The sequence below is a fragment of the Channa argus genome, chromosome 4 (assembly GCF_033026475.1).
Source record: "Channa argus isolate prfri chromosome 4, Channa argus male v1.0, whole genome shotgun sequence".
Classification (NCBI taxonomy): Eukaryota; Metazoa; Chordata; class Actinopteri; order Anabantiformes; family Channidae; genus Channa; species Channa argus.
Genome location: NC_090200.1, coordinates 509,698 through 532,909, shown reverse-complemented (window position 1 = coordinate 532,909; position 23,212 = coordinate 509,698). Strand labels below are relative to the sequence as shown.

The window sequence follows — 23,212 nt, the reverse complement described above, 5'->3', positions numbered from 1 at the left end:
TAGAGGTAGGAAGAGAGCTACAGTCTGCGCGTGCGCAGTGTGGAGCTCACCTGAACACAATACACAACAAAATAAGAGAAAACCAGAAATAACAATGGCTTAGTTTTTCTTTATTTGCTGATTGAATTACTACTTAGACAAAAACACACCAACATTTTCCCATTGTCAGAGGCCTTAAAAACACCAAACTGATCTAATTTTGTGGTTTTCCAGACTAAAGGAAATATTGAACTAACAGATGATACACAGACCCAACAAACTTATAGAACAGTGTCTGTAATAATACAAAATCATCTTCTGATGTCTTGGATTTATTTATTTGATGTCTAAACAGTTTTTGTCTTTTGAAACCACAGTTTTGTGAAACCTCAATCAGCTGAACATTTACAACTGCTTTCTGAGTAAAATAAAGATTATTCATGGATTATTGTGACTGTTGTAAATATTAGAGGACACATATTAATTGTTTAAACAATCAAAGTCCTTCTGGTTACATCTGATAAATAACATAGAAACAAACTATTACACATAAAAACTCAGTTACACATTTATGATGATCATTAAACAGCAAACATAAAAACAGTGTGTGCGTAAAAAACACTATCTGAAAAGTTTTACACTCAGTCGACTGTTACGTGATGGTTACATCTTGCACATCATTTCTAATACACTACTCACAAAAAGTTAGGGATTTTCAACTTTCAGGTCAAACTTATGGAAAATGTAAAAAGGTCATGCTCCAGTGATATTATATCATGATCATAGGACATTTAAGTAGAAGCATGCAGTGGTCATTTTTTCATCTCAATCAATTTATTGAAACCAAGTGGTCAGAGTGTGCTTCCTCTTCCTCTTCCTTTGGTCTCTTCAAGGTGTCTCTGTGTCTCTCATCTATCTGGCCACAGCTCCACCAGAAAAGGTTCCTCTGATTCCAGCCTGGATTCTACATCATCCACAGCACAAGTGTCTCTGTATGTCTGAAGACAAATGTAGCTCAAACGTGACGTCTGTCCATTGTGTGTAGAACAGAGTGTCCCCCATCCTGTTCCGATTTCCTGCACCAACTTCCTCCTCCTTGATTGTTCCTCATCATTTGTTTTATAGTCTGATCTTATTCCTGTTGAACACATCTTCACTGTCAGTTTGACACTGATGAGGAGGACAGAGGACGGGATCAACAGCGTTACGCAGAACCTGTGGTTTGGTCGCTGTGGTGTGAACAATGTCCTGAAGAACCTTTGTGTGTTGGTTGGTGAGGATAACAATGTTCCTGGAGTCCATTTCCTATTTAATTTGCTAATACCCAACTTCATATGGCCCTGAATCCTGCTCACCCTCTTCTGCCAGGGACCCCTGCTTATTATGTCTATGATCTTAGTACATGGATGACTAACAACTTTTCTTCACCTTAAGGGACCTTGGGTGATTTGAAAGGCAATTTATAAATAAAATGCATCATCATCATCCTCATCATTATTAATCACAAATCAACTAAAAGTACATATTTTTAGACAGAATATTTGTGAATTGGTCAGAAAATCTAACTCTTCAACAGTCAGACTGTCTCTACTCCACTGGACACAGAAACACTGAGGATCCAGGCCACACTCCAAACCCAGCATACAGAGGTTCAGTGAATATGGTGTTGAAGGTGTGGAGGTGAATCAATTCATCAGAGGAGACTCTGTAGAAGGACAGAGTCCCAGCAGGACAGTCCACATATACTGCTAATCGGTCAGAGACTGAGGATATGGAGGAGATTAATGTTTCTCTGTGATAGACAGAATGACCAACACCTGAGCAGGTCAGACTCCAGGATTTATCATTTATACCAAACACACATTTTTTATTCTTTAATCTCCTGCTGATTCCTCTGTAACTCACTGCTATATCAGTCCTTCCACTCCACTCCACCTCCCAGTAATAGCGACCAGTCAGACCATTACTACACAGAAGCTGAGGACACTGGTCAAATCTCTTCTGATGATCAGGATACGACTGATCCTCCTTCACAAATGTCACCTTCCTGTTGTTGTCAGACAGTCGTAGTTTCCTGTTCACTGTGTTTGTGTCGATTGTGAGTCGACAGAAATCTGATGGAGAGAACAAGACACAAACAGCTGCAGTTATTAATCCATCATCTGTTCATTTCTTGACACTTTGATGATGTGAATGAGTGATGTGACAGTTTGAAGATGGTTGAATGTTGCTGCTTTGTTTCCATCAATCTAATTAAAAACACACTTACACTTCCTCAGACCTGGTCTCAGCCATCGTTCTCCACCTGGCTCCACCCTGAAAGGAGGGGGGGGGGGGGGGGGGGGGGCGGGGGGGGGGTTCAGAGCAGCACGTTCTCTGTCAGCATGCACACATGGACATTACATGGCTCTCAGACACACATTGGTGTAAAGTGATAAAGGAACAGCCCAACATCTTTCATCTGTTTTCAGTCTTTGTGTTACGCAAAACTAAACATGTCCTGGACCCTTACAGACATTAATCTGATCCTTGATCAGAAGGTTAAACTTATATGTATTAAAATTAATGAATTATTACCACTTTTGAGATGTTCATTCTAATGACCTCTCCATCTATACAAACACCTTGTTTTCATGTTCAAACTGTTTCTGTTGTGAAATGAAAACAATTTTTCTGCATGTTTGATTGTTCAAATAACATTTAAGACTCATATCCACCATGAGTCAAACACACAGAGTGAGTGAGTGACAGACACATCCATACTTGAGAATTTCAACTCTAGCAGACAGCAACTTCACTCCTGAGTCTCCTGGATGATTGTAGCTCAGGTCCAGTTCTCTCAGGTGGGAGGGGTTGGAGCTCAGAGCTGAGGCCAGAGAAACACAACCTTCCTCTGTGATCAGACAACCTGACAGTCTGCAGACACACATAACAACACATTCTAGATACTTTGAGACATTAATGTATAAAACACAAGTGTAACTATTTGTAAGGCTAACAACATTCAAATGTTTGTGGACAGTGAAGCTCTTTTCTTCTGGAAAATTTTTTTCTGCTGTGAGCATTCACAACAGAAAAACATTATTCATCAGTTATCATTATCAATTCAGTCACAAGACCAAAACAACCAGTCACTTCCTCAGTGTTGAGAACAATGAATAGTTTGCTGAATGTGTGTATTTGGCTTTTGTTTATATAAATTGTGGTGCAGATTAAATGCTGTGAAGGTAAATTTTGAAACAATATCAAAAATCATCTGCGGCACTGGAAACATGAATTGAAACAGGATTAAAATTTCATTACGTCATCATTGTGACCAAAATTATAATGGTGATTACGATTATCATGACATTGTTAAAAGGTGCTGAAAATGTTCAAAAAAACTAATACACAAACTGTCATCATCTGGGTTGTATTTGAGTACATAAAGTCAAAAAAATAGAACCTATATGAGCCCAACCATTAACATACAGTAAATAGAGGTACAGTGCCAGCAAACTCATTTTTCCCTCTACAGCATGCACTGATACCAAAGTTCTAAAAGGTTTTGGGTACAGGGTGTTGAACACAAAGAAACACACCTATCAAGTCACAAGGATGCAGGTCACACTACTATGAGATGCATGTATCAAGTGGAAACTAAACAATATGCCTCATTATCCTCCTAATTATTAAGCTGCTAGCTACAAATCATTATTATAGGAAACCCGGAGTGAGTCTTGTGTATTTTTAAAGTAAAAACATACAAACATGGGTGTTTGGTGTACTGACAGTAACATTTATCGTAAAATGACCTGGAGATGAAAGTTATTTAGATCAAAATGCAAAATAACTATTTTGACTAACAGGGACTAAAGAGTTTTGGTTACCTTGGCCAAACTACAGCAGCAAGTCTCATCAATATCTACAGGCAGCACGAATCAAGCAATTTTACCATCCACAGGCTAAGAAGTTGCATTTCACAGCAAAACAGAGCATCAGAATAGCTAAAGCTGCAGCTCGGTGTGCAGGGAGCGTATTTTCATAGGACAGCTGGTACCAGCATCATGTCAGTCAAGTCTGTAGGAGTCGACATCCAGCACATGTAGTGTTATGGTAAGGAGGGAGAATCCCTGTGTCTGGGAGCCTGTTTTTAACTGGATGTTGGAAAATAGATTATCTATCTCTACAATGAGAACGTTTTTTTTTTTCAAGCACTGTAATTGACCTCAATTTAAAAAAGAATTTAAATTTGAAATAGTAAAACTAACCATCAGAAACTTTACCATAGTTTACAGTGAAACCAGTAACCTTATTATCCCTGCAGACGACATGATGAAATAAACAAAGTTTCAAGTATCCTGACCTCAGAGTTTCCAGCGTACAATTTGGACTCTTCAGTCCAGCAGACAGCAGCTTCACTCCTGAATCCTGCAGGTTGTTGTTACTCAGGTCCATATTTCTTAGACTGGAGGACTGCGTGCTGAGAACTGAAGACAGAGCTTCACAGCTTCTCTCAGAGACATTACACAGATTCAGCCTGGAAACAAATAACAAGAACAAAAGATGATTGGGTTGGGATGTAGAAGGTCGCAGGTTCAAATCCCACCCCACCTGGTGGTGCTCCGCCCAGCCACTGAGGGCCACCCTAGTGCCAAGCCCGGATAAAATGAGAGAGTTGTGGCAGGTAGGACATCCGGCAATTGCATTTAATTGCAATTAATAATATTTAATATTAATTGCAATTATTAATTATTCAACCAGAGCTATTTTTTGGACATTTTGGTTCCTTAGGTGAGACATCTTGAAGTTTGTTGACAGATTAATATATGTAGTGACCTTCCTACTTAACATAAAATAACTACAATCAATAACCTACTACATACACAACAGCATGCAGACGAATTCACAACTGTACTTAGGTCCAGTCTATGTTTGACATGGACCATTTGTGAGTTTTGTCACAAATGATAAACGAACAAGAGAATCTAAGGTGACACATTACTATATAAAGTAAAATTTAATTAGGTTAGTGAGGCTATAGAATAACTGCAGTGTAAAGTAGTGTCCATTTAATTTAGCCATGTGTGTGTTTTGTAAGTGTGGTACTTAGTAAGTTTATTTTCTTATCTTCTTTTCATTTAATTTAATTAAATTTTATTAATTCACAGAAAACTGGAAATTAATCAGACCGTAATGTTTCCAGTTGACAGTGTGGACTCTTCAGTCCATCACAGAGTAATTTCACTCCTGAATCCTGCAGGTTGTTGTTACTCAGGTCCAGTTCTCTCAGACTAGAGGACTGGGAGCTGAGAACTGAGGACAGAGCTTCACAGCTTCTCTCTGAGAGGTTACAGTCAGTCAGCCTAAAGATAATGGAAAGAAGACACATATCTTTTGGCTCTACATGTAAAAGTGCAGTCAATCGAACAAAAATTATATGATATGTTCTTACAGAGCATTTTTGCTGCCTTTGGCCACTAACAGCAGCCTCAGAAGAGCTTCCTCTGAACCAGAGTATTTTTTAAGTTCAAACACATCCAGATCTTGTCCTGATGACAGTAAGATGAAGACCAGAGCTGACCACTGAGAAGGAGACAGTTTCTCTGTGGAGAGACGTCCTGATGTCAGGTACTTTTGGATCTGCTGAACTAGAGAACGATCATTCAGTTCATTCAGACAGTGAAACAGGTTGATGCTTTTCTCTGCAGACAGATTCTCACTGATCTTCTCTTTGATGTGCCGACTGATTTTTGAGCCTGTATGTGTCACCAGATCTCGTAGGATAATCTGATTGTTCTGCAATGAAAGACCACTGAGGAAGCGGAGGAACAAGTCCAGGTGTCCATTTGGACTCTGTAGGGCTTTGTCCACAGCACTGTTATAAAACAGTTTCTTTGCAGATTTCTGTTTCTTTGTTTGAAATTTCTGGGAAGTAAAATGTTCCTCTAACAGCAGATTGACTCCAGAGTTAAAGAAAGTCAGATGGACATGAAGAGCAGCCAGAAACTCCTGAAAACTCAGATGGACGAAGCAGAACACCTTGTCCTGGTACAGTCCTCTCTCCTCTTTAAAGATCTGTGTAAACACTCCTGAGTACACTGAGGCTGCTCTGATATCGATGCCACACTCAGTCAGGTCTGATTCACAGAAGATCAGGTTTCCTTTCTGCAGCTGCTCAAAAGCCAGTTTTCCCAGAGACTCAATCATCTTCCTGCTCTCTGGACTCCAGTGTGGATCTGTCTCAGCTCCTCCATCATACTTGATGTTCTTCAGTTTGGACTGAACTACCAGAAAGTAGATGTACATCTCAGTCAGAGTCTTGGGCAGCTCTCCTCCCTCTCTGGTTTTCAACACATCCTCCAGAACTGTAGCAGTGATCCAGCAGAAGACTGGGATGTGGCACATGATGTGGAGGCTTCGTGATGTCTTGATGTGGGAGATGATTCTGTTGGCCTGCTCCTCATCTCTGAATCTCTTCCTGAAGTACTCCTCCTTCTGTGGGTCAGTGAACCCTCTGACCTCTGTCACCATGTCAACACACCAAGGAGGGATCTGATTGGCTGCTGCAGGTCGTGTGGTGATCCAGAGGTGAGCAGAGGGAAGCAGGTTCCCCCTGATGAGGTTTGTCAGAAGCACATCCACTGAGGTGGACTCTGTAACATCAGTCAGGATGTGATTGTTGTGGAAGTCTAGAGGAAGTCGACACTCATCCAGACCATCAAAGATGAACACAACCTGGAACTCTTCAAACCTGCTGATTCCTTTGGTTTCAGGAAAGAGGAGATGAACAAGTTCCACCAAGCTGAACTTTTTCTCTTTCAGCACATTCAGCTCTCTGAAAGTCAATGGAAATGTGAACTGTATGTCCTGGTTGGCTTTGTCTTCAGCCCAATCTAGAGTGAACTTCTGTGTTAAGACTGTTTTCCCAATGCCAGCCACTCCCTTAGTCATCACTGTTCTGATTCGTCCATCTCTTCCAGGTGAGGCTTTAAAGATGTCTTCAGGTCTGATTGTTGTTTCTGGTCTGACTGGCTTCCTGGATAGTATTTCAATCTGTCTGACCTCATGTTCATCATTGACCTCTCCAGTCCCTCCCTCTGTGATGTAGAGCTCTGTGTAGATCTGATTCAGAAGGGTTGGGTTTCCTGCTTTAGCGATGCCCTCAAACACACACTGGAACTTCAGCTTCAGGTTAGACTTGAGTTCATGACAAATTGCAGCAGAGGTTTCTGAATGAAAGAAGAAAAAATGATATCAGTGAATTGAAAGTCTATATAACATTAATAATTTTATCTAAAGAATCATCAGTGCTGGTGATCATTTGACAGCTTTTCTTCTTCAGTTCTGATGATATGACCACAAAGTTGACCATCAGCCTATAACGCTCACCTACACAATGCCCTTATTAAAAAAAATCAAACATTTTGTTTTTGTGACCAATTTATAACTAGCAGAACAAAGTACCACTCTTTCCAGATCACCCAAGCGCTGCTGTGGTTTCATCATCATTACACACTTGAGCAATAAATTCACCAGCAGAACTATGGAGTCTGCAAGTGGTGCACCTTCCAGGACCCCACTCAGAGTCTCCAAAAGGACTAGACAGTCTGCAGTGCTGTACAGTGCATAAACACACACAGTCAGAGCTGTGGGAAAACTGTCCAATGACCTTCAGTTACACAAAGGTGACCCTTTGTTCTCCAGGAAAAACTCCAACACAACACCCACCCAGCAGCTTGTAAGTATCTCCACACTGACTGAGTGCCCCTCACCCTGTGCTACACAGCAGAAGAAAGTCCAACCCTTTTCCAGTAGTGTGGATCCTAAGCCCAAGTATATGTAGTTTACGACACTACAACCAATGCACCACATCCCACATCAAATCAGGCTCCTCGCACATTACAATGGTTACTTATCACGTCTCTAGAACAAGTCTACAAAGCCAGGCATCAACACACCATAACATTTCCTGCTGACTGGCTTGCAAAGCAAATGACAGTTATCCCCCTCCCTGCAGGTGGTGAAGAATCTATAAAGAATCTATATTTAAAAAATGCCTCCATGTTGAGCCATCAGGAAATGATCAATTTCTCCATCAGTTTAAATCTTTACAGATATGCTCTTACTGCTCTGCAGACAGTCAGCCAGCTCCTCCTGCTTCATTCTCCTCAGGAAGTTCACTGTGATCTTCAGAAATGACTCTCTGCTGCTCCTCCTCTGCTCTTCATCCTCACCATCCAACACCTCCTCATCCTCCCTCTGACTCTCTAAGCATTCTGGGTAATCTGGACTCAGACTCGTCTGGATTTTCTTCAGCTCGTTCTTCACAAAAGTGACAATGTTGTCCTCCAGCAGCTGGAACAGAAAACTATATGAATGACACAATCCAAGTAAAACCATGGAGCCAAACATCTGATCCATGTTGGACAGACTGACAATTCTGGTCTAAAAAGTGCAGCATTGACATTATTGTGGACACAACAGATGGAAAAGTAGTAGATGTACATGTACAGACCATAAATATGGAGTCCAGGTGTGTTTGATGCTGCTGGGCAGACTGACCACTGGGAACCTCTGAGCTCTGCTGGTCCACTCTGTGGAGGAACCAGGAAGAATGAGCTCACATTATGTCTGTCCACACAGAGACACACAAAAGGTAAAAGGTCCATGAAGCCATATTTGGAATTAGAGACTCCCTGTAGTGGTAAAGGTTTACTAGTCCTGCTGATCCCACCGAGAACTGTTGCAGTGCCATAGTTAGTATAAATCCAAATAAAGTGTGTAGTGGCTGTTACATGTATGACTGAGTTTGGTCACTTAGTCTCACGAAAAGCGTTGACATGATGCAGTAATGTGTGATATTGATAAAGAGACTGCAGAGACATTAGCCAACAGACAGAAAGATTTTGTGACTGTTCGTTTTGACTGTTAAGCCTCCAACTGGACTTTGTACTTTTAGATTTAAGGTTCTTCTAGCATGAACTGATACATTGAGCTTTACAAGCAGGATGCCAAGAGAATGCATTAGCTGGATAACTGAGGTGAGTCAAGCACAGATACTTGTGACATGGCCATTGTAGAGGTGATCTTACTCGAATCTGACGCTTCAGCACATACTTCACTCCAGAGATCATTGTTAGACAAGCATTGAACATTTATTGTACTTGCTTCTCAACTTAGCCGATGACAGATCAATTGTACATACAACTTTAACCTCAGTAATCCCAAAAGCACACTCACTAGCTGTTTCATCAAACAAGTTTCTCAAAGTAGGTCCGAACTCACAGGACTCGGTAAGAAACCGTGTGCCTCTATTGCTGTACACAGAAACTTTTTCTACCTTGTTGTGGTCCACACCTCCTTGTAGTTAATTCCTTTGCACCAGTTACTGTGTCATGTTTGCTCCCTTCAGTAGCTGAGCCGAACAACATCTCCCTTTAACAAACTCTTAGCATTGCATTTTTCCTTGACCACTGGTCACAAACTACAAAGGCAGCCATCAGAGGCAACTATCAAAGCTATATGGTGTCAGTAATGACATCATCAGTACATAGACACATCACAAACACACATTACACAAACATTTACATTACGCACACAGGCAAACATTACATAAAACAAATAACTAAACTAACCCCCTTGGTTGGCTCATACAGCCATGCTTCTCAGGAAATCTGCTGAAAGATGAAGGCCAAGCTGCAAGTTGAGGAAAAACTCAGCCTTCAAGTAAGGTATCCAGAACCTTCAGCTGCCCCAATAAAGCTGCTCAAAGACTTGTATCAGACACTTGTTGTACTTAGATCACTCATATACTGCAAGTTCCTAACAGTCTCTTATCATAGTTCTAATTTCATGATAATTTGTAAATTCCTACTTTTGATCAATATGGTTTTGCCTTTTCCTTCAATTATACTTTTGTGTAGATGTGTGGTCTCTCTTCAGAGACACATATCTGGTACTAGGTTCAGCAGAGTCTGGTTCTTCCAGCTCCCTCCTAATAAAGACAGACAAGCTTCTGCACTGCATCGCATATCAAACCAGTATATCTGATCGGTTTTTGGTGCCCATCAACATGCTTAATCAAAACAGTTGAAATAAAATGAAAATAGATGAAAACAGATAATTTCAAATAAAACACAAGTAAATAGTGAAATTGTTTAAAACATGAATATAATAAGTAATTAAATCGAATAAATCATTTTAAATAATATTGTCAGTTGTTCTTGGATCCCCTTTAGACTCCTTCATAGCTCAAAGCATAACAACTAAAAGCAGCTTCAGCATTTAAACATACTGTAAATCAGGGGTAGAAGACGGCACTGGACACATTTCAGTTACAGCTTACATTTTTGCAGCAGTTGGTTGGTCTTTAAAAAAAATGAGACGATCATTTGATCTCTCACTTTTCAAAGACATGAGACTGGGTTCAGGTCCAGGTTCTGGTTCTGGTTCAGGAGAGTCTGGTCTCTGATGGACCCTGATAGACCAAAAGGAAGACCACAGAGTGGAAAGTTTAATCTTCAGCAACATGAAATGTTGGACAAACCAGCAGCTCTTTCATCATATCTTTATGCAGTGGAGCTGAACTCTTAAGCCTGTTTTTCCTCTAGTTCCCATCAGAGTCATACACTTCAACACCATAACACCACTGTAAACCACAGTGTCTAGTCTGAAATTCCCAGGTAAATGACTACAAAGACAGGCAAAACCAACCTAAAGAATTATGTCCACAAACAAATGTATCCTCCACAAAACTAATTGTTTCCAGTCTGAGGATTCAAATGTGAGGAGTAAGAGGAATTTGACTTAAACATTATTCAACTTATCTTACTGTGTAAACCAGACAAGAAAAATATTTTAGGACCAGTGTAAATTGAATTTAAGATTGTTTGCAGTTAACTAAATATGATGCTTTTGAGACCTGCAGATACAAAGATCCCTGCAAAGTGGTATTTGGAATGTGACAAAACAAACTGTTGAACACTAATAAAAAAATCATTAGTGAGGATCAGAATTACAAACCAATCCATTCAAAAACCTGTGCTGCTTTCTATGAAAACCCAGCGGGTTACGGATGAGTCTGGACACTTTTACAATATTTGTCATTGTGCTCTACATCCATGTTCAGATACAGTCACACACATTGTTTGTACAATAATTCTATCTATTGATTAGAACTTGGTGGAATGCTTTTACCATTCATCATACACACACACACACACACACACACACACACACACACACACACACACAGATTTACCAGTACTTGACTAATCCTATACTTACCCTGACCCTGACCCAGCATCTGGGCCCCACATGAACACCGATCGGTGTGTAAAGGAATTTTGGGCCCCACCACCCACACACACCCAGACTGCATGTTCATGTAAAACAAGTTTCAACTTACTTCTTTGAAGCAACAGGTTGTTTTCTTTTAAAATATATGAGGCGATCATTCGATCTGTCACTTGTAATAGACAAACAACCGATAACAGTTTCAGGTCCAGATGCTGATCTGGGTCCAGCAGAGTCTGGTCTGTGCAGCTTCTCTGGTCTTGAACACAACACAGACAGAGGTCAGAGTGTGAATAATGATGGTGGAGTGATTGTTGGTGCTGAGCTCTGACATGGAGAAGAGTCATGGACAGTTAGAGATCCTCATCTCACCTCTGAGCTTTGGTCTGGCTCTCAGGTTCCCCACACAGAGTGGTTTTAGAGGGAGGGTCTCCCTCCTCTCTGTCCTCACACTGATCCATGCTGCTGAATTCACACACACTTTCTACCTTCCTGTGGAGAGAAAACACACATCCTTCATCTGCACATCAACTCCAATCCTCCTCTCCATCATTTCTCCTTCTTCTCTGCTGCAATGCAGTCAGACATTTCCTCCAGTACCTTTATCTGACAGTTGCCTGCTGCTGCTGCTGTTGTTCCACATCAAGTCTCAACACTTATGTTTGTTCTTAGTTTTTATTCATGACTACAAATGTTTCTCATGCTCCTTTATCAGTGTTTGTTTTCTTTAATCTCTCTCAATAAATTTATCATAGCACATCTTAGGCTCATAATTATTTAAAAAATCTTCACATCACCATTATTGTGTTCTCTAGACTAAAGAGATCAGATTTGTCTGTTTTTTTAAAGGCATCAGGCTCCACTGTTAGCATTATCTGTATGCACCATGGATCTGAGAGTAACACAATATCAATTCTCTGTATGTATGTACTGTACATGTGGAAGAACTGACAATAGAACTTGACTTGACTTGAAAATCAGACAGTAAATCAAAAGAAAACAACAAGAACTGTTAGTGTTTTTCTGTTAATTTGTTGTGTATTGTTGTGGTCTTCTTACCCACTAGATGTCGCTGTAGGAAATGAACGTGTCAAATCAAAGAGTTATTGAAGAAACTAGAGTTAATTGTCTTTTCTGCAATTGTTCATAAACTACAGTGTTTCACAAATCTGCACATAAGAAGAAAACGAATCTGCTGCACCACCAGCCTCTACTCTCAACATTTCAGCTCATACAGCGCTCAGTGGAGCTCCAGCTCTACTTATTCTGATCTCTGACAGAAACAAACATGGACACAGCAGCTCGTTAGCTGTTTGTTAGGCAGCAGATTTGTGCTGTTTCTAGTGGAACAAACTAACAACAGGAACACAGCGTCATTACAGAGGAAAACTCTGAATAATCTCACTTACTTTACTTTTACACGGAGGAAATAAAGTGCGTCAGGATCAGAGGAAGTGAAAGTAAAAGTAAAGTTTAAGCAGGGACCAGTCGGAGGGGGTGTTTCCCAGTCCTGGATCGGGACCTTAGTGAAGATCCTGTTTGTGGACTTAAGTCTTAATTAGTTCAGTTAACAGAATAAAAGTCAAAGAATCAAACGTAACTAACTTACAGTCGCTTCAAACAAAGACATGAAGAAGAACATCCTCCACTTCAGACCTGCAGACACAGGCGAGCTGTTTCCTGGAACGAGTCGAGCTCGAGGCAGGAAATAGAAGCAGATTTTCACAATAAGACAGCATTTTAGTTTTAGTCTGAAGTCATAAAAACACTACTACAAATAACCTACTAGAAAATACCAGAGCATTAAAAACAGTGTTCGAGATTTACACAACCCTAAAAATAAGTGAGTTGATGCACTGTTAGAAAAAATACCATGAGCAGTAATGAGCTTTAGCTCTTTACCTTCACCTGTGTCGTCTACGTCTTAAATGTAGTTTACTGTGTTTCACATTAGTCCAATGTTTGATGTTTCCAACAAACTATCAAGTCATTTTTTGTACCTAAATTTGCCAACTTGGAACTGATAGGAAATTATGTTGGCCACCTGTAAATACCTGTTCAGATTAAAGTCTGACTTTATTTTCATCACGTTTAGATCCCAAACAACAGTTTGCTGGTTCATCCCCCAACACTAGCAGTTTTCTGCTCTGTATGAGCGACTTAATACAATCGCACAGGCTCTGCCATGAATGTTACTTTTACAAGGTTATAATATTTTAGTTTTTATGTTGAAACTGTCAGAAAGGCCGGAGAGCAGAGTCCAGGATAAGCACCTCTACATACTGTACATAGTCTCTGGCTGGTTCACACACGTGTGAGTCACGGAAAGTATTTTGTGCATTTCCTGCTACTGTCTGATCCAGTTTAGTGCACTATTATCTCCAGTGTTTTCACAGCTCATCTTGTTACATTACATTGGCTGTTAAAGCAGAGATGGTTATACTGTGCTCTCAGTTAGGTTAGAGGTAAATCAGTCTGTGAAAACTGTATATATCGCGTGTTCATGCAGACACCTGCTTCACCTGCAACAGAAACTCACTTGATATGTTTTACATGAAGACGTTAATTAACCACAATATTTCATCACTAGCTGCTCAACAGTCAGTGGAGACTTTACTGTGTTTTTAGATTTGTATTCATAATCATATTTTCTGACAATAGCGAACCTTTATCTTAAGTCTACTTTACAGTACATACTTGAACTTTACTTAGATATTTTCACATTCATCACTTTTTACTGCACTGCATGTATGATGTAGGTAATGCTTATCATTCAGATTCAGGATAGGTGTATAAACTAAGATGTACAGCAGAGATGATGCACTAAGTGACAGTTGCAGTGAGAGACAGTGAACACTGGAGGGCAGTAAACTCACACTGAGCTGAATGTACTCTTGTTGTAAACTGAGAGAGGGGGAGAGGCTGGGGGGAGAAGGGGCGTAGAGATGGTCATGGGACCCTGTTTGCTCTTCCTGAACCATGTGAGTCATATGAGAAAAAGAGAAGAGGAAGAGTTTATTAGAAAGGAGAAGAAAAGATGGAGGAGCTGTTCAAGGCGGTGAAGGAGGCTGGGAGATGCTGGTGTGACGAGGAAGAGGAGAGTGAGAAGGGGAGGAGATGATGAAGAAAAGAATTATGACCATGTATTCATGTACTGCAGTAACACGGGGTCATAATGTTTTGCCTGATCGGTGTATGTGGAATAACAATAACAGGAAGATTTACCTGTGGAGCTGTTGGCTCATCATTCATCACTAGAAACACACTCATATTTAGTCCAGTTTACTACAAATCTTCAGGCTGAGCAAGTTCTGAGGGGGGGGGTCTAATTTCTGTCTTCTTTCTTGTTTTTAAACTTCACCCAGTGATTCATGTCAGGAACAGTACTAGGAATTTATCTTGGTGTCAGGTGCAAACACATAATGTAAAATAGAACATTAAAATGCAAAGGTGTGACACACAACCTGCCCTTCTGCAGGTCCTGGAGAGATGGGAGGCTGCAGCCAATGACGGATGAGTGGATGATGCGCTGCAGCTTGGCCTTGTCCCTGGCTGTGGCTGCAGGAAACCAGACTGTCATGGAGGATGAGAGGATGGATTCAATGATGGCAGTGTAGAAGTTCACCAACATCCTCACAAGGACATGAAACTTCTTCAGCTGCTGCAAGAAATACAGCCTCTGCTGAGCCTTCTTGGTGAGGGAGCTGATATTCTGCTCCCACTTGAGCTCTTGGGTGTTTGTGGTCCCCAGGAAGCTTCGGGGTGGAGGGGGAGACAGAGTCCAGGCCACAGCTTTATGAGGATTCAGCCGTTTAAACAGTCTATTCACATTTTCCTCTCTGTGGTTCTGGACTCACAAACACACACAGCTGGTTTGTGGGGGGACCGGCTTCATCCTTTAAACCAGCTCCACTACTTCACTCCTACATCATGACACTGCAGTGACACCCAGACTCCCAGTACATGCTTCTTGTCTCTTCAGGTCCCAGTGACGCTTTGGTTTCCTGCTCTCTCCCACTAGTTTAACATGTGCTGTCCTGATCGGACTGTCCTCTGGTCCTCACGTGTCCAGTCCCACTGATCTAAAAAGTGTCTTAATTTGGGAAAAGGACAAAGTGGAAACTTTACCCTTTTTTTTGGAAAGAGACAAAAACCAGCAGCTACTCAGCGTCCAGCTCCGTCATCTCACTCAGGTGTTTCCTCTGTCTCTGATTGCACACTTCAGGGACCTCACGCAGGCTCGGACGTTTCAGTTGTGACTCCGCAGGATGAGTCTTGGTCCAAAGTGAAATTTGGAGACAAAGATGAGCTCAGTGTCTCAGCTTGTGGAGTTTTCTTGTAAATCTGTGAATAATCCACAGTTTTCAAGCTGCTGAAGAGAAAGAAAAGTGCAGCAGCTGATCATCTCTACATTAGTTTCATTGCTACAAACTGCTTCTCAAGGAGACACTTCCTGTTTGTCCCTGTGTCAAAGTGCTGAACAATGACCAGTAGCCTGGTTCAGACCGGCCTCCTTAATCAGCTTCTACTGATCAATAATCATTAATCAGTAACAGTTGGAGCTGACGTAATAATAAGGCTGCTGGTCTGTGTCCAGCCTCTTAGACAGGAAGCAACAGCACCTTCCACAATAAGAGTGTGACACTTTTACATTGTTATTAAATGTAAATCCAAATAAGTGAGGGACACACACACACACTTTTTCAATAAAATTCAACTTTATTATATAGCACCAATTCTCAACAAGGTTTTTTAAAGGTACACACAGTAATAAAGACCAGAAAACACAGATATGTAGATATGCAGGAATTCAGGGTCCAGTGTCTCAGTTTCTGAGGACACTTCAACACGTGGACCAGTCGAGGAACAAAGCGCTCAACAAACTCTGTTCTACTATGACACAACTTTTATTTTATGTGAAAACAGGAAAAAGCTTCAAGTAAAATGATAATAATACAAATAATAGTAGCAGCTGTGTAGAATTATGTCAAATGTTTGTAGTTAATAAATCAAAAACTGAAAACAGTTATTTCAAAAGCCTCATTACATAAATTTTCAGTTAGAAAAGTAAAATAAAACTTTTACAAAATAAACTGAGACAGTTTGAACAAGAAACTCAGATGAAACATGAACAGTCTGTCTCTTTACTGAAGCAGCGTCTCTCAGTCTAACGTGTGGGAATCAAACAGCATTTGTGGACGTTAGAATCAGTTTTCTGGATCAGGACTTAACGAGCTGATTCACTAATTCTCTGTTTGGTACAACCTCAGTTTCTGATCAGCTCACACAAAGATGTGTTTCCAGATGTGTTTGGACAAAACTCTAATGACGTCTGATAATGTCAGTAGAGATAAAAGACAGAAAAAGACTTGTTGAGCAGTCAGCAACATGTTGATCCTGTAATGATGGAAGCTTCATCTTTAAAGGACTGGAAGAGGAACAAGTTTACAAGGAATCATTCAGAACTGTTTCTACAAGAAACTGATTTAATCCATGAATCTAAGTGAAAGAGACAGACATGGAAAGACTGAACTAACTGTCAAACACAGACCTACTGAAATGGTGCAGACACAACAATACCACTTCAGGTGGCCACCTGTTGCATTTACTCCTGTTAGATATTTTCAACGTATTATTTAGGTGTTTAACTATTTCTTTAACCTTTCTCTTGCTCTGTATTTTTCACCTCATCATGGAAACTATTTTTTTCAACAGACTAGCCTGGACAGTGAACACAGCAGCCGTCTACAGAGAGGCTCAGAACAGACTCTACCTCCTGAGGAAGCTCAACTCTTTTTATGTGTGCAACCAGATGTTGCAGATGTTTTACCAGTCTGTACCAATCTTTTACCAACTGATTAGGAAAGTTGCTCTGTCCTGGGGACATCTGTGGAAACTGTGGAGTTGGTGGTGGACAGGAGGATGCTGCACATACTGTTACACATCATGGAGAACAGCTCAGCTTCAGGAAGACGCTTCTTTAGCTCCACTGTGACAAACAACAGTACAGGAGGTCATTTCTGCCAACAGCCATTAGTCTGTACAACGACTGTGACAGACCTTTATCACCACATAATTACAATGCAACTGTAACATACATCCACTGTTCCTGCATAAGCATATTTATTACAAACAGTACACGGCTCTAAGACACTTTCAATAGACATACAGGAACATATCTGAAGCTTTTTAGGATTGTCGTCACTAAACTGCAGAAATGTACAGTAGATTGTTAGTTTGACTATGATTGTCATTTTATTTTATTTTATGTTTAAACTGTGATATTTTATTACTTTGTGTTTATATATTATTATGTGTAAGATGCTGCAACACAAAAATCTATCTACACAGTTTCTCTGACAGGACCAGACTCTCCACACTACTCTGGCATGAAGCCCAGCATACAGAGGTTCAGTGAATGTGATGTTGTAGGTGTGGAGGTGGATCAGTTCATCAGAGGAGACTCTTTAAAAGGACAGAGTCCCAGCAGGACAGTCCACATACACTGCTACTCTGTTAGAGACTGAGGAAGAGAAGAAGGGGAAGTGCTGTGTTTCTATGTTTTTGTATCTGCCAAAGTAACAATTATCCCAAAAGACCAGATTCCAGGACTGATTTTCCCTTCCAAACACACACTGACCCTTTCCTTTCCTGCTGATTCCTTTGTAACTCACTGATACATCAACCACTAAACTCCACCTTCCAGTAACAGCGACCAGTCAGAACATTACTACACAGCAGCTGACCATAGTAGCCAAATCTGTCTGGATGATCAGGATATGACTGAATCTCCTACACATGTGTCACCTTCCTGTTGTTGTCAGACAGTTGTAGTTTCCTGTTCACTGTGTTTGTGTCGATTGGGAGTTGACAGAAATCTGATGGAGAGAACAAGACACAAACTGCTGCAGCTATTAATCCATCATTTGTTCGTTACTTGACACTTTGATGATGTGAATGAGTGATGTGAGAGTTTGAAGATGGTTGAATGTTGCTGCTTTGTTTCCATCAATCTCATTAAAAACACACTTACACTTCCTCAGACCTGGTCTCAGCCATCGTTCTCCACCAGGCTCCACCCTGAAAGGAGGAGGGGGGTCAGAGCACATTCTCTGTCAGCATGCACACATAAACATTACATGGCTCTCAGACACACACTGTTTGATTCTTCTGTTCTAATGGAGGCTTGTATGTAGGGATGGACATTCAGCAAAGACTAAAGGAACTGGAGACCTTATCTTGGACTGATACGGAGCAGGGAGTTAGACATGGACAGAAGTTCACTTATCTAGTTCAGAAACCTGCTTTCAGTCTCACTCTGTCACCACCTAAACTAATGGCACATCAGAGGAAACAAGAAACTGGAGCAGAGTCCAAGAAGAACAGCTCTACATACATGGACTGTGAGTGTGAGTGCACTTGTGTGCATTTCAATTTCTCTGGCCCTGACACGTAAAAATGTGTCATTTTTTAACATACATGTTTTCAGAAAGTCGAAATGAGATACTGAAGATTAATTTCAGATAAACTCTGCAGCAGGTGTCTTCATACCTGAGAGTGTCCAGTCTCCAATGTGTCCTAAAGAGGTTTAGGACAAAATTACAATTTATTAAATTAATTAAACATTAATTAAAACATCCATACTTGAGAGTTTTAACTCCAGCAGACAGCAGCTTCACTCCTGAGTCTCCTGGATGATTGTAGCTCAGGTCCAGTTCTCTCAGATGGGAGGGGTTGAAGCTCAGAGCTGAGGCCAGAGAAGCACAACCTTCCTCTGTGATCAGACAACCTGACAGTCTGCAAACACACAAAACAAATCAGGAACCATCTGTGAATAGTTGGTGTGTTTGTTTATTTCCTTCATTTTGTTCACATTTTAGCTAAGGTTCTATGTGTTTAAGGCAGATGTAGACATACATTTTAAACATTATATCTAGGACTGACTATTTGGACTCTCAATATCTATTTAATATTATTGTAAAAGAGTTTCACACATTGTTGCAAAATTTATCTAATTTTGATTCTAATTCTACCAAAGTTTTACAGGTTGACCTGAGTGTCCCCAGTTTACATTGTGGACCCTCAGTCACCCTGAGTCCATCAGAGAGTAATTTCACTCCTCAATCCTGCAGGTTGTTGTTGGTCAGGTCCAGTTCTCTCAGACTAGAGGACTGGGAGCTGAGAACTGAGGACAGAGCTTCACAGCTTCTCTCTGAGAGGTTACAGCCACTCAGACTGAAAGACAGTGATTTATAAAATGACAGTTTTAGTGATAACAAATAAGTAAATGCAGTGTAACACAAGGAAACAAGTATTAAAATGTGATATTTATCTTTTCTCTTGTTGAAACTTACAGCAGCAGTGTATTTAATGAATAAATTGACTCTTTATCTTTGTACTCACACAACTTTCTTGGAGACTTTGACCACTCCCATCACAAACAGAAGACCCTTCTCTTAAAAGTCTGGACAGTTTTTCTTTGGGTCAAACACGTCCAGTTCTTTACCTGATGACACTCACATGAAGTGCAGAGCTGACCACTGAGCAGGAGACAGTTTCTCTGTGGAGAGACTTCCTGAACTCAAGTACTGTTGGATCTGCTCCACTAGAGAACAATCGTACAGTTCATTCAGACAGTGGAACAGGTTGATGCTTTTCTCTGCAGACGGTGTCACACTGATTTTTTTCTTAAAGTACCGGACTGTTTACTTTTTGGTTTGTCTGTTTGGACAGGCCATGTAGCATTGACTGATTGCTTTGCAGTGAGAAGCCCAGGAGGAAGCAAAGAAACAAGTCCAGGTGTCCATTTGGACTGTAAGGCCTTCTTTATAGCACACTGGTTATAGCAAAACATTTTTTAAACACTTTAAACCACCAGGATGTTGACTGTCTTTCTAACAGCAGATTGACTCCAGAGTTGATGAAAGTCAGATGGACATGAAGAGCAACCAGAAACTCCTGAACACTCAGATGGACAAAGCAGAACACCTTGTCCTCTCTCCTCTTTAAAGATCTGTGTAAACACTCCTGAGTACACTGAAGCTGCTCTGATATCGATGCCACACTCTGTCAGGTCTGATTCATAGAAGATCTGGTTTCCTTTCTGCAGCTGCTCAAAAGACAGTTTTCCCAGAGACTCAACCATCTTTTTGTTCTCTGGACTCCAGTGTGGATCTGTCTCAGCTCCTCCATCATACTTGATGTTCTTCAGTTTGGACTGAACCACCAGGAAGTGGATGTACATCTCAGTCAGGGTCTTGGGCAGCTCTCCTCCCTCTCTGGTTTTCAACACATCCTCCAGAACTGTAGCAGTGATCCAGCAGAAGACTGGGATGTGGCACATGATGTGGAGGCTTCGTGATGTCTTGATGTGGGAGATGATTCTGCTGGCCTGCTCCTCATCTCTGAATCTCTTCCTGAAGTACTCCTCCTTCTGTGGGTCAGTGAACCATCTGACCTCTGTCACCATGTCAACACACTCAGGAGGGATCTGATTGGATGCTGCAGGTCGTGTGGTTATCCAGAGGTGAGCAGAGGGAAGCAGGTTCCCCCTGATGAGGTTTGTCAGCAGCACATCCACTGAGGTGGACTCTGTGACATCAGTCAGGATCTCATTGTTGTGGAAGTCCAGAGGAAGTCGACACTCATCCAGACCGTCAAAGATGAACATAACCTGGAACTCTTCAAACCTGCAGATTCCTTTGCTTTCAGGAAAGATGAGATGAACAAGTTCCACCAAGCTGAACTTTTTCTCTTTCAGCACATTCAGCTCTCTGAAAGTCAATGGAAATGTGAACTGTATGTCCTGGTTGGCTTTGTCTTCAGCCCAGTTCAGAGTGAACTTCTGTGTTAAGACTGTTTTCCCAATGCCAGCCACTCCCTTTGTCATAACTGTTCTGTTTCGTCGATATCTTCCACATGAGGCTTTAAAGATGTCTTCTTGTCTGATTGTTGTTTCTGGTCTGACTGGTTTCCTGGATAGTATTTCAATCTGTCTGACCTCATGTTCATCATTGACCTCTCCAGTCCCTCCCTCTGTGATGTAGAGCTCTGTGTAGATCTGATTCAGAAGGGTTGGGTTTCCTGCTTTAGTGATGCCTTAGAACATATGCTGGAATTTCTGCTGCAGGTTAGATTTAAGTTTATTCTGACATTTGACAGCCAAGTTTCCTTAATGAACACAAATACATTAATAAAGGTCATACAGAATGTGAGACACCAATTCAACAAACCACACCAAAAACAGAAAAAACAAAACATACACAGATAAAAGATTGACAAACTGAACTATGAGCAAATTAAATTGGAAAGCAATGTTTGCTCTATCACAGATCTTCATCAGGTATTATCCAATAGACATAAAAGTTAAAGTGATTTAACAGTCAGACAGAGGTAAATTCCACGTTAATCTCCTTTACATTTTCCTCACACGTTCTTTTACACATACCCATAACAACATTTAGCGACGCTGTAAGTTATTTGCTTTGTGTGCAAGGTTCACATCAAGAGACATAATGTGTGAGCAAGTGTGTAATCTGCACTCAGATTCTGGGATGACCAACTGCGGAAGAGGGTGTTTGACGAAGCTGTTTATTGATCACATTTTTTCTTTTATCAAATGTTGAAAGGCCATATACCAAAATGCGTGGACCAGTATTTGTACTGTAAGTCATCATGGAGAAAAATTTAATTACTGAAACAAAAAAACTGTTGTAAAGATGGTTCTAGACACAAAGGACTGAGTCCCCAGTAATTATGAAGTTATTATTTTAAGTCAATTTTAGAGCATGATTTAATGAATTTATGTTCAGATTTTGTAATGCTGAATCTCAAAACCCTTTCTTTGTACTCAAATTCCACAAGCCTGAGCTTAAGGTACAGAGAAATATCTAATCAACTGTTTTATTAGCTTAGCAATGAGCATCTGCCATACACTGATATTTGATTATTCGCCCGCTACTAGTTTTGAACCTTCATAACCCAAAACATTGTTCTCAGGTGTCCCTATGAAGTACATACTATATTTTCTTTCCTTCTAAATAATAATACTTATATATATTTATTTTCCTCTTTCCCTTGAAAAAAACTGTAAATCTCCATCAGATTAAGTCTTTACAGAAATTACAGAGTCGACACGTTCGTGATAATTATTAGTAAGGTGTAATGAAGAAAATCATTGAAATCATTTCTTCTTAGTTATTTCGTGGTGATAAAAACACAATATTAAGTTATTTTAACTCTTATGTGATGATGTTTAAAATCATCTCCAGCTGATGGAACGTTCACTGACTCAGAAATGCTGTGAAATGTCAAACTGGTTCAGAATTCAGATCAGTTTCTTCTAGAAATGGAGAATGTGGGACTTTCCACCCCCGTGATGTCCAGTAACCGAGGACATGAGCAGTGACAGGTGTCCACATGATCCCTGAGACAGGAGGACAGGTTACAGCAAGTTGAACGCTTGAAAAACTGTGACTTCATCTTTTAAATTACTGATAGTTTTTTTATTTAAACTGTGGAATAAAAACAGTTTAGCTTCATAAAGTAGCAGCACAGACACAGACAGACATCAGTCTCTAAAAAGAGTTCTATGTGTAATATATGTTCACACTGTGAACAACCAGAGGTAGAATCAGCTTCCACAGCAGGTCACATGGTTTATTGTCAGTGTATTAATGAACAGAAAATCATCACACATGACTACGGCCATTTTTCTGGATTTCATCACAAACACCCTGAGCCCCCAGCAGCTCCATGTAGCTCTGCTCGGTCTAAAAACAGCCCTGCTTCACTCCAAACATCCTGCAGCAACAAAGTCCACAAACTTACAGTCGATTCCAAGCAATGAAGAACAAGATTCTCCAGTCCACACCTGCACACACAGGTGAGCTGTTTGCTGGAATGAGGCAGGACTCCACCTGGAGGAATTTCACCCACAGATTTTCACACTAAGATG

The 23,212-nt window shown here is 40.7% G+C and overlaps 2 protein-coding genes across 3 annotated transcripts; both read right to left on the bottom strand.

The window, feature by feature from the left end:
* Nucleotides 1-93: 93 nt before the first annotated feature.
* On the bottom strand, nt 94-12,998 carry LOC137125475 (NLR family CARD domain-containing protein 3-like). Of its 2 annotated transcripts, none has more exons than XM_067500988.1 (12): nt 12,866-12,998; nt 11,629-11,748; nt 11,369-11,515; nt 10,307-10,438; nt 8,477-8,555; nt 8,088-8,316; nt 5,414-7,190; nt 5,151-5,324; nt 4,325-4,498; nt 2,743-2,895; nt 2,249-2,295; nt 94-2,093 (listed from the first exon to the last, which is right to left on the bottom strand). In XM_067500988.1, exons 2-12 carry the CDS (start codon nt 11,715-11,717, stop codon nt 1,567-1,569), a joined length of 3,528 nt encoding a protein of 1,175 aa, XP_067357089.1. In that variant the 5' UTR covers nt 11,718-11,748; nt 12,866-12,998; the 3' UTR covers nt 94-1,566. The 2 variants fall into 2 exon arrangements, with proteins under 2 accessions (XP_067357089.1, XP_067357090.1); XM_067500989.1 differs by lacking the exon at nt 12,866-12,998 and adding an exon at nt 12,666-12,849.
* Nucleotides 12,999-16,065: 3,067 nt separating this feature from the next.
* On the bottom strand, nt 16,066-22,693 carry LOC137125527 (NLR family CARD domain-containing protein 3-like). Its single transcript, XM_067501139.1, has 2 exons — nt 18,901-22,693; nt 16,066-18,336 (listed from the first exon to the last, which is right to left on the bottom strand). Exon 1 carries the CDS (start codon nt 21,143-21,145, stop codon nt 20,123-20,125), a length of 1,023 nt encoding a protein of 340 aa, XP_067357240.1. The 5' UTR covers nt 21,146-22,693; the 3' UTR covers nt 16,066-18,336; nt 18,901-20,122.
* Between the last annotated feature and the right edge of the window lie 519 nt (nt 22,694-23,212).